At 41.1% G+C, this 17,264-nt stretch overlaps 1 protein-coding gene across 4 annotated transcripts in view; it reads left to right on the top strand.

Moving 5' to 3' along the window:
- LOC144066958 (SH3 and multiple ankyrin repeat domains protein 2-like) overlaps positions 1-17,264 on the top strand; it is a 228,529-nt gene that overhangs the window by 98,030 nt on the left and 113,235 nt on the right. For all 4 annotated transcript variants that reach the window (XM_077590411.1, XM_077590404.1, XM_077590397.1 and 1 more), the window contains 2 exons: positions 6,962-7,101; positions 8,808-8,921. In XM_077590411.1, the coding sequence (XP_077446537.1) occupies positions 6,962-7,101; positions 8,808-8,921 (254 nt within the window). The remainder of the gene's footprint in view (positions 1-6,961; positions 7,102-8,807; positions 8,922-17,264) is intronic.

Here is a 17,264-nt window from a genome sequence, read left to right as displayed (position 1 = left end):
TTTGCATGGTCTAAACCAGGGGTGCCCAACTCCGGTCCTCGAGGGCCCCTTTCCAGTCTGTTTTCCATGTGTCCCTAAACCAACACACCTGAATCAAATACAGAGACACCTCGCTACTTTGCGCTTCGGTTATCGCTGCTTCACTACATCGCTGCTTCACTACATCGCTGCTTCACTACATCGCTGCTTCACTACATCGCTGCTTCACTACATCGCTGCTTCACTACATCGCTGCTTCACTACATCGCTACTTCACTACATCGCTGCTTCACTACATCGCTGCTTCACTACATCGCTGCTTCACTACATCGCTGCTTCACTACATCACTTCTTCACTACATCGCAGATCTTTCCTGGGGAATTTTTAAAAAATATATATATATATACAGTGGTACCTCGTCATACGACCGCTCGTCATACAAAATTCTCGTCTTACGGCGGAAATTTCGATCGAGTAATTCGCCCGTCATGCGATCAAAATTTCATGATGCGACCAAGCCAGGTCTTTTTTGCATATCTTTCGTGTATAACATATCTACGAGCACGGAACGATTAATTCAGACGAGTTTCTACTAAGACCAGGAAACGCACAACGCGCATGCAAGAGGGCTTTCTGGGTAATGAAGTACAGACGCTCCCCTACTTACGAACATTCAACTTACGAACAACGGTACATACGAACATGTCTGCAAATTGCGTTTAAGTCCAAAAATGTTCGCATGTCCAATTTTGTATTTCGCGCCTTTTTCGGAGTAGTACTTCTTTCCGCCGCTAATACCGACGCCTGGCGCTGTGAGAGCTCAGCTCACCCAGCATCTACCTTCTTCGTTGCAATGCGGAAGTGCGTGAATGTATCTCCAGTGTGCAAAGAACCTTTTTCATTTGTATCATTAAATATCTCATGCATCCAATATTGAATATGGTTGGTAAAAAGCTAAAGGCTTCTATTGAGGGAGTTGCAAGGAAGAGGCAAGCCATTTCATTTGAAACGAGTGGCAATAATAACGAAGCTTGATGCGCGTGAGAGTGGTGAGCGTTTCACGGGCATTGAATCGTTCGAGCGTCAGTACCATTTATAAACAGAAAGATCGAGCAGCAGGACCCAAATATTGAACGTTGCACAAAGTTTGCAAATCAATTGAATGATGCCATACAGTGCTACTGCATCATTTATGATGAAAAAAAGAAGAAAACTGTGCAATCGTCATTAGGTCGCTTCTTTTGGCCAGTTTCTAATACATAAATCTCTCTCTCTCTCTACGGTACTGTATATATTCTCTCCATTTTATTAAATGTTTTTTTTTCAGTACAAACCAATGCGTGTTACTTATACAAGCCTTAAACATACAAATGCACTTATTAAAACCTTCAATATACTTATATCGGCCTTAAACATAAATTATAATACAAAATATAGCACTGAATCAACTTACAAACAAATTCAACTTATGAACAATCGCTCGGAACCAATTGCGTTCGTAAGTAGGGGAGCGTCTGTATACTCGTGCACACAACACCCATAGGCAATGGCAACCTTTCTCAGAATAAAACTTCATTACCCACAATCAATACGTGGGTAAGCTCAACTATTGTATTTCCTGTTATTCTTTCTAAGGAAAGAAGCTCCCGCGATCGTTCTTTAAAGACTATTTCTCGTTGGCAAGTGGTCGTGCGTTATCCTATTGTGAGGACATTTGTGTGCATCATTTTGGGAATATTTTGAAGGCAATATAACAGCAAACAGTCCATCCATAGCGAACGTGAGGGTGGGGTCGTGGCAAACCGCCAACCCGGAAAACGAAGGTAACAAAAGATTACAACAAAATTAGAATTCAGTTTTGTGTAAAGTTACATTAAACGTATGTTTGAGTGTCTGTATATATTAATCCAAGTTAATTTAAATTTGTTTGTTCCGTTTACGAGTGCGTTGTCGTGGAAAAAGAAACGACCCCCGAACCCCGCCCCCAAACGTCTGTCTCCCGTCGGCGAAATCTGCCCAATTTTAGTTAGATTAAACACATTTTATTACTATTAAACCACTAGTTATGTGTTACTTTGTTAATAGATGGCGAATTAGAAGAAATAAAACATTTTTTCCAATCCAATATCCTGTTTTTGGTGTTTTTTCAGAGGGCTGGAACGAATTAATTTGTTTTTCATTCATTTCAATGGAAAACGTCCGCTCGAGTTACGAGAATCTCGTCATACGAGCTCAGTTCCGGAACGGATTAAGCTCGTATCTCGAGGTACCACTGTATATATTTTTATTCATTCATTTATTTATCTTCCATACCGCCCATCCTCGTAAGGGTTGCGGGGGTTGCTGGAGCCTAACACAGCTGTCTTCGGGCGAAAGGCAGACTACACCCTAGACTGGTCACCTGTCAGTCATAGGGCACACAGAGAGACAAACGACCATCCGCACTCCCAATCATACCGCCGCATGCGGTAATCGAGCCCGCCTCTGCCCGCAACAAAGTCAGACGAGTGAACCTCTACACCACGAGGCGGCCTATTTTTATTTTATTTTTTTACTTCTTTTTTTTGTTCATAAAAATGTAAAAATCCATGCTGAAACTCACAAGCGGAAGCAACTCCCCTGTCTTCGGCTTGCTACTAGGACTCAGCACTGAAGAATTATTTTTATTTTTTATTTTATTTTTTAAGTACATAAAAATGTGAAAAATCCACACTGAAACGCATAACCAGAAGGCACTCTTGCTACTAGGACTCAGCACTCAGAATTATTATTAATTTTTTAATAGGGGTGACCCTACTTTGCGGATTTTCACTTTTCGTGGGGGGGTCCGACCCCCCATTAACCGCCATAATCGAGGTATTACTGTAATCAGGATTGTTATCAAGCTTCTGGACAGCTTGCTGATGAGTTGATCATTTGATTCATGTGTGGTAACAAAAGGAGATATGGAAAACAGACCTGGTAGGGGCCCCTGAGGACTGGAGTTGGTCACCCCTGGTTTAAACAAACATCATGTACAAGTTTACAAAATGGCATTTAAAAAGTACACAATGCAAAACATTTTTGTTATCTAACAGTTTTTAATCACGCAATTAAAGCTTTTCTCATCTCCAATGCTTTTGAGTTTGAGTTTAATTTATTTAATAAGGGACAGCACATATTAATGAACATATTTATATTCATGTTAATGAACAACTGTATAGATGTAAATATCAAAGATTGTAGCCGAGGGCTAATTTCCATCTTAAGTCCTTTGTATAGGTTTAAGATAAACGAGGACACATACTACACACACATACACACCCATAGCCCAGTTTTAGATAGCGTTGTGATCACAATTTTGTTCGTCTAACAGCCAGCCTTTAAGATGATTGACGAAAAGGTTCAGAGAAGGGAGTTCACATGTTAATTGACATTGAGTTCCAGGTATCTGCGGCACGGACAGAGAAGGTGCTTTGGCTGAATGCACTCTTTTTGAAGGGAACTACACAGTCACCTCTCGAGCCAGCCCGTGTTGATGTGTTGGAATTTTTTTGTACAAAATCTTGTAGTTGGGGAGGAGCTTTGTGTTGGAAGATTTTGTTGACTAAGGTGGCATCTGCATATTTAACAGCATTGTTCCAGTTCAGGTGTTTGTGGTTTTTTTAATATTTGAGAGTGGTTGTGCATTTTTGACTTCCTGTCCAATACTTTCAAAGCTTGCTTATAAATGGTTTCAATTGGTTTTAGTGTTGTTTTGCAGGCCGATGACCAACTTGTTAGGCAGTCATGTGTGATATTATCATTGTATAAAAATATAATTTTGCTGACTCAGGTGTTAGACTGTTTCTAATGAACCTAAAATTGGAAAAATTGAATTTTATTTTATCTAGCGTGTTTTTTTTAATCTGTCGTTTAAAGACAAATTGAGAGTCAAAAGTGATTCCTAGGTATTTAAATTCTTGGACTACATTGATTGTATTTCCTAGGACAAAAACGTTTAGGTCATTGTTATTTGTCGCTGTTTTTGAGAAGTACATAAATAAAGTCTTAGTTAAATATGTTTAAGTGTAGTTGGGATTTTTCAAGACAGATATTCACACTGCATCTGTGAGTTCCTGTGCATCATGTTTGATTATATATATATATATATATATATATATATATATATATATATATATATATATATATATATATATATATATATGCAAAATTATTGTGTCACATTCAAGTCTGAATGTAGATTAGATGTTTGTCTCACTCTAGTCTAGAGTCAGCAGTTTTATACTATTGCTATGGGTCCCCCTTTGAAATTTTTATCTCTACATCTTTTTGTCATTCATTTCTTTTCTCTAGTGCCTGTCCGATAACCGCACATATGCACACGAGGTCTTAATCAACACTATCTAAATTTGTTCCACAAAGCCACCTCTTAATTTTATTTTTTCTTACTTCAGTGCTGAGTCCTACTAGCAAGCAGAGGACAGGGGAGTGGCTTCCACTTGCGAGTTTCAGCGTGGATTTTCACATTTTTATGAACTTAATTTTTTTCTTTTTTTTAATTTTCCTTCAGTGTTGAGTTCTAGTAGCAAGCAGAGGACAGGGGAGTGGGTTCCCCTTGCAAGTTTCAGCGTGGATTTTCACATTTTTATGAACTTACAAAAAAATAAAAATTCCCCCAGAAAAAAATCTACGATGTAGTCGCGATATTCAAGGGATTACTGTAGTCCTATAGATACACATTTTGGCAGTATAACACAATGATTAATACTTAATGTTTTTTGTGGAAATGCATTCTTTCTCAGAAATGTATACTCACAGTGTCATGCTTTAAGGTAATCTTTCTATGCTTGTCTACATGTAAATGAACGATATGCAAATCAAAAAACATGCAAATGCTTTCTTTTCATACTTTTAGTGATCTTGACTTGGAAGACAGTAAAACACTTATTACATTCATGCTATTTTCTCTTAACTTAATTTAAAACCAAGACCGGTTGTCATCACCTTTAAAAAAAATAATGAAATCAGATTTTAACGCTCATTTTTACTTAAGCTAATGTAACAACAATGACAAGTACTATAAGTGCAGGCAGCAGTGACATCCGTTTATTGCTAAAGGAACAGCAAGTTACATTGTTCTTCTATAATTAACTGTATCAGATAAGATCAGATCTGCTTCAGTGTTCTGATTTTATTGGACATACCCGTACCATTCTGCAAAAAAAATAAAATGTGAAATATAGGCATATGGATTATTCCGTGCTTTCGAATGCAAGGAATTTTGAGTATCTCTGCTTTTGTTTTGCTAATAGAGTCATTGTGTTTTCTAGCGATAGGGTTCTGTCAGCTGACAAGTTGTTTAATTGATTGGCACTCTAGATCATCTATTGTTGTTTAGTCATCTAAATAATTGGAACAACATTTGCAAAATGCATGTGGTTGAATGTTTAGTATATTTTTTCTTAAGAAACACCATATTTTACTCAAAAGCTTGCTTTTTCAAGAAATGGTCTTTCCATTTGTATTTCAATGCTTAATGTTTTAAGTTTGAAACCATTCAGTGTGGTGTAGTGCAGTGCAAAACAGTGGAATGATTACCAATTTACTGCAAGTAAATCAGAAATTAATTACTTGAAACAAATTGTATTCAATCAATCAAATCCAAATTAATCTTGAGGATTTATACTTATTTTAACAGTTCTTTGATGGTGTTCAGTGGCATTGTCCTGAGCTAAAACAAGGGCCTGAGCTCAATTAATCTTGGAAAACACTACTGTCAAGTCATCTTTAATCACAAAATTAAAAAGTTAATTGATTTGAATTTTACATAGCACAAGATTCTGCCACCAATTCATTCATTCATTCATTCATTTTCTGAACCATTTTATGCTCACTAGGGTTGCAGGGGGTGCTGGAGTCTATCCCAGCTGACTACGGGCACAAGGCATGGGACACCCTGAATTGGTGGCCAGCCAATCGCAGGGCACGAGGAGACGGACAACCATCCACACTCATACCAAGGGGCAATTTAGAGTGTCCAATCAGCCTACCATGCATGTATTTGGAATGTGAGAGCAAACCGGAGTACATTCAGAAAACCCATGCAGGCCCGGGGAGAACATGCAAACTCGACAAAGGTGGACCGACCTGGATTTGAACCCAGGACCCCAGAGCTGTGAGGCCGACGTGCTAGCCACTCAAGCAGCTGGGCTGCTTTCTCCCATCAATTCAAATCCCCTTTTTAAATGTTATTTCTCATTTCTGAAAGTATACAATTGCTGTTCCGAAAGCAGTTCATGACTTTCCATTCCAACATGCGCAGGCGGTCTCATGCACACTAGATTTTGAATTGGGTTAGCTCTCCAAAGGCCCATGATGGTTTGACAAGAAGAGCAATCTACAGGACAAGGTGACCCACTTACTTCGGAGAAAAATCCCTACCCCCTCACAATCATTTTCTCTTCATTCCTTTTTCAGCCTCCAATAGTCACCTGCTTGACCCTTTGAGTACATTTGACTCAGATCTTGATCTCATTGTATTAAAAATATATATATTTATATGGTAATTGAAAATCATAAAAACATGCTTAATCATTTTACTAATCATTCCTTATCTGTTACAGATATTCTTGCTTATTTTAGTTAAGAGTGGCCACCGAAAGTCTGGTTATGATGATTTGTCTCTAAGAGGCACTAAAACAGCAATTGATTTAAAAAAAAAAAACATTAGTTGATACAGGCTTTGCTAAACCAAATGAGATGTACAGAGAAATTGCCGTTATCGGAAACAGGGTTCACTTTAATTGTTCAGTAGTAGAAGTTCATCATTCTCCCTGGGTATATTTCTTGTTCCTCTAGTTTTCTTATGCATACCAGAAATGGAAAATTCAAAACTGTTAATAAGTGAATAGTTGTTGTTTGTATGTTTGATTATATTGTCAAATGATTGTATCTTGATGTGAGCTTCATTACCAATTATGATATTTTTGCTTTTGTCAGTCCTAGCAGTCGTGCCGTGGCCGTAGGCACCAGGAGGAAGCTGTACAGTGCCGTCCCAGGGAGACACTTCGTGGTAACTCGTCCTTATACTGCTCAGGCTGAAGAAGAAATTAACCTCTACAAAAACGACATAGTCAAAGGTGAGATGTTAACTTCCCCTTTCCAAATAAATAGACCATTTTATAGGTGTGTTTCAAAACTTTGAGCACATGCTTCAGTTTTCCTGCGACACATTGCTAGATTTCATCTCATTATACTTGTATAATGACAATAAAAGCATTCAATTCAATTCAAATGGGGACTCGTGCCATAACGACCATTTGGCCTGGCACTTAAGAGGGGCTCTTTTTCTACGTATGGTGTATTCGTCTGTTGTTTCATTCACGCATTAGATAAAGAGAGTGGGTTCAGGAACAACACTTTTTCTTACCACATACCAGACAGCACACATTCTTAACATACATTTCTTGACTTTCACCAACCCCTACACACATTCCGCTCTCACTTACTGCTTATGTAATGATGTACAGGCAATTGAACTTGCAGTTTGAACTGTGCCTCATAAGCGTGTCTCTTTGCAGATTCCATTTTCGGGGGACAAACTGATATTGTTTTGCAAAATGCTTAGCTACACTATATTTACATTCCTATTGGTACCTGCTCTTTTCTTGCCCCCTAGATAGATACAGAATTTTGAATTTAGTCCACACACAAGACACACTGGGCACCCCGTCCATTTTGCAGAATATTTTAGACTGTTAAGTGCGGCCTATGAGGGGGAAAATAAGGTACTTTGAAATCAGTTTTCCTACTTCGATGAGTCTTTTAATTAGAGTGCAAATGACTGGTTTGTTTTGAAAGTGTTGAATACAGTGAAAAGGACATCCTTGATTGCTGAATCCAACTGCACCCTGGTAAGGCCCACATAACGCTGTAATTTTTTTCTGAGCTAATTCACTCATTCATTTTCCATACCGGTTATCCTCACAAGGGTCGTGTGGATCACCATGAATTGGTGGCCAGCCAATTGCAGGGCACGAGAAGACAGATAACCATTAACACGCACACTCATACCTAGGGGCAATTTAGTGTTCAACCAGATGACCCTGCATGTTTTTGGGGCCCGGGAATGTCCCACAGGAAGGTCCAGACCTGGGATCGAGCCCTTGATCTCAAAATTTCGGGGCAAACGCGCTAACCGCTCAGCCGCTTCTAGCATATAGAATATTTATGCTATGTTACTATGTTTTTAGTTATTTTGGAGACACAATCAATTTCTGTTATTATCCAAGCTCTACATTCATTCATTTTCTGTACTGCTTATCCTCACAAGGGTCACAGGGGGTGCTGGAGCTTATCTCAGCTGACTTTGGGCACCAGGTGGGGAACACCCTGAATGGGTGGCCAGCCGATTGCAGGGCACAAGGAGACAGATAACCATTCACGCTCACGTTCATATCTAGGGGTAATTTAGAGTGTTCAACCAGCCTACTTTGCATGGTCTTGAGATGCGTTAAGAAACTGGAGTTCCCAGAGAAAACCCATGCAAGCCCAGGATGAACATGCAAACTCCACACAATTAGGTCCCTCGATCTCTGAGCACTGAGGCCGAGGCACTAACCACTCTACCCCCCCCCCCCCAAGCTCTACAGTGACTACTTTACATTGTATCAAAATGTCATTTCTTCAGTGTTGTTCCATGATAAAGTATAATTTTAAAGAAGTGCATAAACTAGAAGGGTATATACTCACTTTTGTGAGATATTGTAGATCTATATCGTTTTTGTTTTTAATGTTATTTTTTACTGTTAATTTTCACCTTAAATTTTCATTTCCATCTTCCAAGTTCTGAGCATCGGAGAAGGTGGCTTCTGGGAGGGCAGCACCCGCGGCCAAGTAGGATGGTTCCCAGCAGACTGTGTGGAGGAGATCCTGGCCAAGGCCATTGAGGAAAGGAGCTGTAAGTTGATTGACTTGATGCTGAATTTTGGTACACAATGAAACACTGGCTCATAGAATAGGACAAAGTTGCAGCATTTTTTTCTGTTCAAATTGAAGATGTATGTGTTTTTTCTCCAATCTGTGAGCTTGATGGGTCTATGACTGCCTCTGCACGTCACCCAGGGCTGTGGTATACAAAGTGCTACATTGCCAGCTGCTTGGGCAAGCTAATGAATATATTAGACAGTGGTGGACTGTCAGGGCCTGCAAAGCCTTCTCTGCTGGCCTAAAAATATGTAAATCACAGACTGATGTTAATTATATTTTGTCCATAAATACTTGTTAAATAATTCAGATTTGTCTGCCAGCTTCATTTCATTGCTTCCCCCCTGGTTGCCCTGCTTCCAGTTGTGTTTTCATATTTAAACATTTAACCAATCACATTTCAGCCATTATTTGTTGCCAGGGTCAGAAATCTACCTGGAGGCCTTCACAATCAGTTCTGCAGGCGTCCATAAGACTGTTGCTTTAACCAATCAGATTTCGAGTTGGTGACACCAAGGCCTTCTTGCAGGCGTAGGGATACGTCATTGCTTTCACAAACCATGATTGGCTAATGATAGTGAACTAGCCAGAGCTAGCAAACAGTACCTGAAGCGAGCGAGCTGCACAAGCAAATATTGGATGTGATTGGATTGGATTTCGATAACTTTATTCATCCCGTATTTGGGAAATTTCATTGTGACAGTAGCAAGAGGGTGAGAATGCAGATACAGGAAAGGCATAGTTAAACATAGTTACAAGTTAGACAATACAGTCGCAAAGGCCGCAGGTTTTTTCAACCCACAATGGCTGAAGGAGAAGAAATTGATTTGGTTGCAGTTTACTGTGTGCCTGCCATGCATGTCTTTGGAATGTGGGAGGAAATCGGAGGACCTGGAAAAAACCCACGCAGGCCCCAGGAGAACATGCAAAATCCACACATTTGGACCGAGCTGGATTTGAACCCAGGTCCCCCACTGTAAAGCCGACGGCCGCCCAGGTTGTTTTTGATGCTTTTTTTGTGTCGCAGCGGTAGCTGCAGTAAAGGTTTTCTAGACATAAAATAGTTATTGGGGGTTGGATTGATTAAAACGTAGTACTACTGAAGGCCTAGGTGTGAAATACACGGCATGCCTCTGACGTTAGATCACGCTACGTCTTCATTTAACATCACAGTGGTCCTTGTTCATGCACTTTACGCGATCCACTATTCTGTATGCTTCTCAAGTGAAAGAAGAAAAGTCATCTATTGCCTTTTCTCAAGTCCCATGAACATTTCCATCTCCCTGAATTCTACTGTTTCACTCTTTCATTTATGACATCACTAATGTGTTTCTTGGGTTAAGTCTGGTCTTATTATAATTTTGCTTTATTACCTGTATACTAGAAGCGGCCCAGTGACCGGGTAGTTAGCCCATCGGCCCCACAGTTTTGAGATCGAGGGTTCAATCCCAGGTCATTCCCATGTGGACTTTGCATGTTTTCCTTGGGCTTACGTGGGTTTTCTCCAGGTACAGACGCTCCCCTACTTACGAACATTCAACTTACGAACAACGGTACATACGAACATGTCTGCAAATTGCGTTTAAGTCCAAAAATGTTCGCAAGTCCAATTTTGTATTTCGCCCCTTTTTCGGAGTAGTACTTCTTTCCGCCGCTAATACCGACGCCTGGCGCTGTGAGAGCTCAGCTCACCCAGCATCTACCTTCTTCTTCGTTGCAATGCGGGAGTGCGTGAATGTATCTCCAGTGTGCAAAGAACCTTTTTCATTTGTATCATTAAATATCTCATGCATCCAATATTGAATATGGTTGGTAAAAAGCTAAAGGCTTCTATTGAGGGAGTTGCAAGGAAGAGGCAAGCCATTTCATTTGAAACGAGTGGCAATAATAACGAAGCTTGATGCGCGTGAGAGTGGTGAGCGTTGCACATTCAGTACCATTTATAAACAGAAAGATCGAGCAGCAGGACCCAAATATTGAACGTTGCACAAAGTTTGCAAATCAATTGAATGATGCCATACAGTGCTAACGCATCATTTATGATGAAAAAAAGAAGAAAACTGTGCAATCGTCATTAGGTCGCTTCTTTTGGCCAGTTTCTAATACATAAATCTCTCTCTCTACAGTACTGTACATATTCTCTCCATTTTATTAAATGTTTTTTTTCAGTACAAACCAATGCGTGTTACTTATACAAGCCTTAAACATACAAATGCACTTGTATAAACCTTCAATATACTTATATCGGCCTTAAACATAAATTATAATACAAAATATAGCACTGAATCAACTTACAAACAAATTCAACTTATGAACAATCGCTCGGAACCAATTGCGTTCGTAAGTAGGGGAGCGTCTGTACTCCAGTTTCCTCCCACATCCCAAAAAAATGGATTGTAGGCTGGTTGATCAACTCACTACTCTGACCGACCTGGGATCGAACCCTTGACCCCAGAACTGTCAGGCCGCTGACCCGCTTTCCTTCCACATTATGGACAGTAATTTGTACCATGTGTAGTTTAAAAGTGCTTTATATGAAGAAAGTTGTGTTGAGAATTATTATGTGTAAGAATTTCTGTCGTATGTTCCATTCCTCAAATAATGAAATATATCTTCATAGAAATTTTCTATTATTTCTGACTAATAATCAAGAAGTTAAAAACAGTTATACCAGGGTTACGACTCAGTATCTGAAAAACAATGAGTTTCTTAAAAATACAAGCCCCTGCTTGTTTAGAACCAAAAGACAATTGTTGCGCTATTAAAAAAAATCTCTTTTGAAAAATGGGTTAGATGAGAAAGGAAAGTTTCAGTTACACGCATAGCACAGCAAACATGTATACAATTATGTACAGGTATGCTACATAAGAAGTTCAGTACTTCAAATCAATCAAGCAAAATGTATAGATATGATACGAGAAGCAATTTAGCAGTTCAATTCAATCAAACCAAAGCATCAGTAGGATACCAAAACAGCCCTAGCAGCTGTTGCTGATTCAGCCATTCGGCCAATGCGAATAGCACGCAGTTCCTCAGTCTCATCAGCCCGAGCAGCTGCCATAGACTTAGTGGCTCTTCACCGGCCACTTCTACGCTGAGCGTAAGTCTGACCAGGCCCAGTAGCAGGAGTATGCCTTTTAGGAATTTTAGGAAGTATGGAAAAGTGACGGTCAATTTCAAAAGAAAGGCTGACGAATTTTACCTATCTAAGCAATGTTTGGGTGTTATTTTTGGTCAAACATTGTAAAACAAAATGAAAATATGACAAAAATAAATACACAATAGCAGTGCTGTTGCGTAGTTCATGCAACTAACTTAAACCACCATCAGAGAGTAGCAAGCTAACATATTTCAGGTCAGGCATACTCAGTGATAATACTTGCAAATGCTCAAATCTTAAGTTTACACACTCAGAGAAGGTAAAGAAATTAAATCACTGGTCTATTAGGATTCGACAGCCGTTTCTGGCCACCATAATGTCAACTCTGTACGATGCACGATTTTGATCTGACAGCCGTTTCTGGCCACCATAATGTCAACTCTCTATGATGCAGGGTTTGGATAAAAGTAACATGAGAATGTTAACATAAAACATCCACCCATCCATAAATCATGCTTTATCTATTCCACATTGAGTCCGAGCGGACCATGTTCCGCGCTTTTATTGCCGAAGGGGCAGACCGGAGCTGTGGTCGCGAGGTGCTCGGTGCCTGTCGTGGCGGCAATCCCAGAACGCGCTAGTGGAGACCGGCCGTAAGGGATGCTATCAGGTTGAAAAAGGAGTCCTACCGGGCCCTTTTGGCCCTTGGGACTCCAGAGGCAGCTGATAGGCACCAGGTGGCCTAGCGGCACGCGGTTCTGGTCGACTCCGAGGCAAAAACCCGGGCATGGGAGGAGTTCGGTGAGGCCATGGAGAACGACTTCTGGGTGGCTTCAAGAAAATGTTGGTTCACCATCCGCTGTCTCACAAGTGCACCACCAACACAATGCATAGTAGGGATGGGGTGCTGCTGACCTCGACTCGCGATGTTGTGAATCGGTGGGCCGAATACTTTGAAGACCTCCTCAATTCCACCGACACGTTGTGGGGCTGTCTTGGTTGACACGCCTCTGCAACATTGCGTGGACATCAGGGAAAGTGCCTCAGGATTGGCGGACCAGGGTGATGGTTACTCTTTTTAAAAAGCGGGACCGGAGGGTGTGTTCCAATTATAGGTGAATCGCACTCCTCAGCCTCCTCAGTCTATTCTGGGGTGGGAGTTTTTGCCTAACCAGTCTACATGTGTTTTGTGGACCTGGAGAAGGCGTTCGACCGTCCCCCGGAGAGTCTTGTGGGGGGTACTCTGGGAGTATGGGGTTTCGGAACCCTTGATACGCGGCGTCCGCTCCGGTGTCAGAGGCTGGTCCGCGTAGTCGGCAGTAAGTTGGACCGGTTTCCAGTGGGAGTTGGACTCTGCCAGGGTTGCCCTATGTCACCGATTCTGTTCATAAAAAGGCCATGCAGAGAGTGATTAACATTGCCCAGAAGATCGTCGGCTGCTCTCTGCCCTCACTGGATGACATTGCCAGCCCTCGTTACCTCAGCAGAGCCAGGAACATTGTCGGGGACCCTTACCACCCTGGTCACAACCTGTTCCAGTTGCTGCCCTCTGGCAGACGCTACAGGTCTCACAAAGTACGGACAAATAGGCTTAAGGACAGTTTTTTTCCCACATCCATCAGGACTCTAAACTTTTACCGGGAAAGTGCACCTTATGGAGAAGCAAACCTGGGTATGATGACAATTAGGCTTTTGTCGAGTCAATGATGATGACAAGGCCTATGTCCGATTATCATTATTTATTTTTCAATTACAGAAATATCCTAGAAGCACTGTCTGAGAGGGCGGCCCGGTGGAGCGAGTGGGTAGCGCATCAGCCTCACAGATTTGGGGTCCTGGTTTCAAATCCAGGTCACGTCCACCTGTGTGGAGTTTGCATGTTCTCCCCGGGTCTGCGTGTGTTTTCTCCGGGAACTCCGGTTTCCTCCCACATTCCAAAAAGATGCATGGTAGGCTCATTGAACACTCTAAATTGACCTTAGGTATGGGTGTGTGCATGATTGTCCGTCTCCTTGTGCCCTGCGATCGGCTGGCCACCGATTCAGGGTGTCCCCCGCCTCTGGCCCGGAGTCAGCTGGGATAGGCTCCAGCATCCCCTGCGACCCTAATGATGATAAACGTGGTTTATAAAATGAGAAATGAGATGAGCACTGTCTGAATTGTCTTTCATGGGATGTAATCACAGACACATTCCTCTTTTTTTAGCTGAAAGGTTGGCCAGGTTGGCAATTCTGATATCGGACAGTGTTTCCGGGAGGGTAGTACTTGAAGTTGCACAGTTGCGTTTTAAAGAGATTGAGTCTCACATGAAATGCTTTCATATTCAATTGAATTAAATCCTTTTATTGTCATTATACAAATATAATGAGATTTAATTTTTCACCTCAAAGTGCACAAAGAACAACATCAAACAAATAAATAATCATTAAATATTAGCAATAAATAATAAATACATATTCAATAAATAAGTAGTCAACATAATAAGTTGTCAACAACATAGATAAGTAGGGAAGTGTATGTGAAGCAGGATGTTTAAATGATCAATAAGATCAACTACACAACCGCAGAGGGTCATTCAGCTAATAAAGAGGTCGCTGCTTTTCCTCTAAAAACTGGTGAATTTATGACATCAGGGAGTAAAATCACTTCCACACCGTGCTGGCTGCGGCTTAGCCCGGCCACATCAGAGTTGTCGAGTAGATCCCCACATTCAGCATCTACTTCAAAAAGGAAAGTTTATAATTCACTGTGGTACCTTCTGCTTGAATAATCTTGACAGTTTTCCCAACTGTATTCATTATACATTTCCAAGAATGAAAGTCCTGGCAAAAAGGTCTTCTTTGTAAAGTGTATAGTGCATTTTAACAGCCTGATCTCCAGGCTCTCTCACTGTAAGCCAATCATAGATGTCATTCCTTTATTTGGACCTACCACAGCTGGATCCCTGTCTGTTGTGACTCCACATAGCTTGTTCTATTCATAAGTCCCATTTGTCAAATGACACAACATCAAGCCACTCCTCTGTAACTCCAAATTGCTCATCCAGTAGCCGCCAAAGAATAAAAACAAATAAAGATAGCAGCTATGCAATGTCTATGTGATCAGTGCTTTCGTCGCATGCAATCATTCATTTTCGGAACCCCTTATTCTCACAAGGGTACCGGGGGGTCCCACCTGACTTTAAGCACGAGGCGGGGGGACACCCTGAATCGATGGGCAGCCAATCACAGGGCTAACCATTCAGCCGCCGGGCCACCATCATTGCATGCAATAGAGTTAAAATTAAAAGCACAAGCTTTTTCAGACAGGTGTAGTTTAATTTCTTCAATGCATTGCGCAACTGTATTTCCGGACATGCTGACGTTGTTGAAGTCCTGCACTTTTTCTGGCCAAATTATTTTGGTGACTTTAAAAGGCAGCGACTTATCAAGTGTCCATCTGTAAAAGGCTTGCCATGTTTTGCGATGAGTTAGACAACCTCATAAATAGCTGCTGAAGGCTTTTCCAGGGCATTTTGACCATGAAAAGATTACTGTTGCAGACCCTGCAGGTTAACTACAATTTTCTTTATTTTTGCTCTCATTCAGCACCAGTGTAGGATGCATATGCCTGTTTCATAATGAGGTCGTCCAATTTACTTTTTCATAACTGCCACAGTTTTAGTGCAGATCCAACAGAGACATTTACCCTTTAAAAAAATCTTTACTCTCCCACGCTCTTAAAATTTCTGCATTCCATTTTTACCTTTCGCCTCTTTCATTCTGCCAAGTTCAGTAACTGGAGGTAAATTTATTCTGTGGTTGTATTTTGGGGTAAAGCAACTGCCTTGATCAAGAGGCTTCCACTGGTGATAAAATTAAGAAGTACAATCACCTGGCAAAAGTTGAAGTGGAGACAATATTCTATTTGTAAAAAGAAGTGCAGGCCAATTAAAATTGGACTGCAAGTCATTTTGGCCTGTTGGTCTTAATTTGGACACCTCTGGGTTAGAGATTTGAAAATTTCTTGCTTATATTTAATATTCTGTATTTGGCATGGGTCATTTTTCTATACTTGAAGCCATCGAGACAGTCGGAACAATAACTGCAGTTTTTACTTTGCCCACTTCTTTTTTACTCGCACATATGAACTACTATGATCTTTTACCACTTCGCGGCTTCAACATTTGCCGCTTCATACATCACGGTTTTTTATCTTAAGTATAAAAAAGTTAATAAAAATTTAAAAATCCACACTGAAAATTACAAGCCGAAGACAAGGGATAAATAAATGGTAGAAGTCAGGGCGCCACTTCTGCAGCGCTGAATTGGGTGCCACTCACAGGTGAAGAAGAAGCGATATTTCACCATAGAAGAATGACCGTAAAGGACGACATCTTGCCATTTCCTGGTTTCTTCAGATTATATTTCGAATCGCGGACATTATCTTTGGAGAAAGACTACGCCGAGCCTATTCCATCTTCGTTCGGATTTTGAGTCACCGTCGAAAATTCCTCCTAAATATTGAGGTTCCTTGATATGCTAAAAAGCGAAGCAGGCCTTTGGGACATAAATGAATCTATACACTGTGGTGCTCTTTTCTACATAATTCACATGGTAGGAACCAATTTAATGTTAGTGGGTACTGCCATGTGGTTAAGAGGGAGACAGGAAGTGAACGCTCTTCCCCTCTGGTGATGCACGCATGTTGCGGCGATCTGTATGTTGTGAATAAATAAAAATATCGTATTTTCACGACTATAAGGCGCACTAAAAAGTCTTAAATTTTCTCCAAAATAGACAGGACGCCTTATAATGTGAAGCGCCGTGTGTATGCTCCAAAGCCTGACTGAGAGCACTTCTTGCCGACACGCTTCTTATTTAGAGAGAAGGCGGACATGGGTGGGGTCAGACACTAAAGGCACGCCCCTACCAGGTCCCCCTATATAGTGTGGGCATGTGTTTATTGCAAAACAATTTCGGTTTGGTTTCTAAGTCTGTCCATTCGGCGAACTGTCCGTCGGACAAACGTCCGTCGGCGAAACGTCTTTCGGCGAATCGTCTGGTCACGGGTGCGTCTTGTGTGTGTGTGTTAAATACAGCAATAGCACTCTTTACTGAGACTGGGCCTTCAAATGCGGTGCGCCATATAGTCGTGAAAATACGGTAAATGTTTTCTCATGTGGACTAAGACACCCAGCCTCCCACTCCAAGGAATAAAAGTATTAACCAGTATTAT

This window comes from Stigmatopora argus, chromosome 2, assembly GCF_051989625.1.
Source record: "Stigmatopora argus isolate UIUO_Sarg chromosome 2, RoL_Sarg_1.0, whole genome shotgun sequence".
Lineage (NCBI taxonomy): Eukaryota > Metazoa > Chordata > Actinopteri > Syngnathiformes > Syngnathidae > Stigmatopora > Stigmatopora argus.
This window is presented reverse-complemented; position numbering and strand designations above follow the sequence as displayed.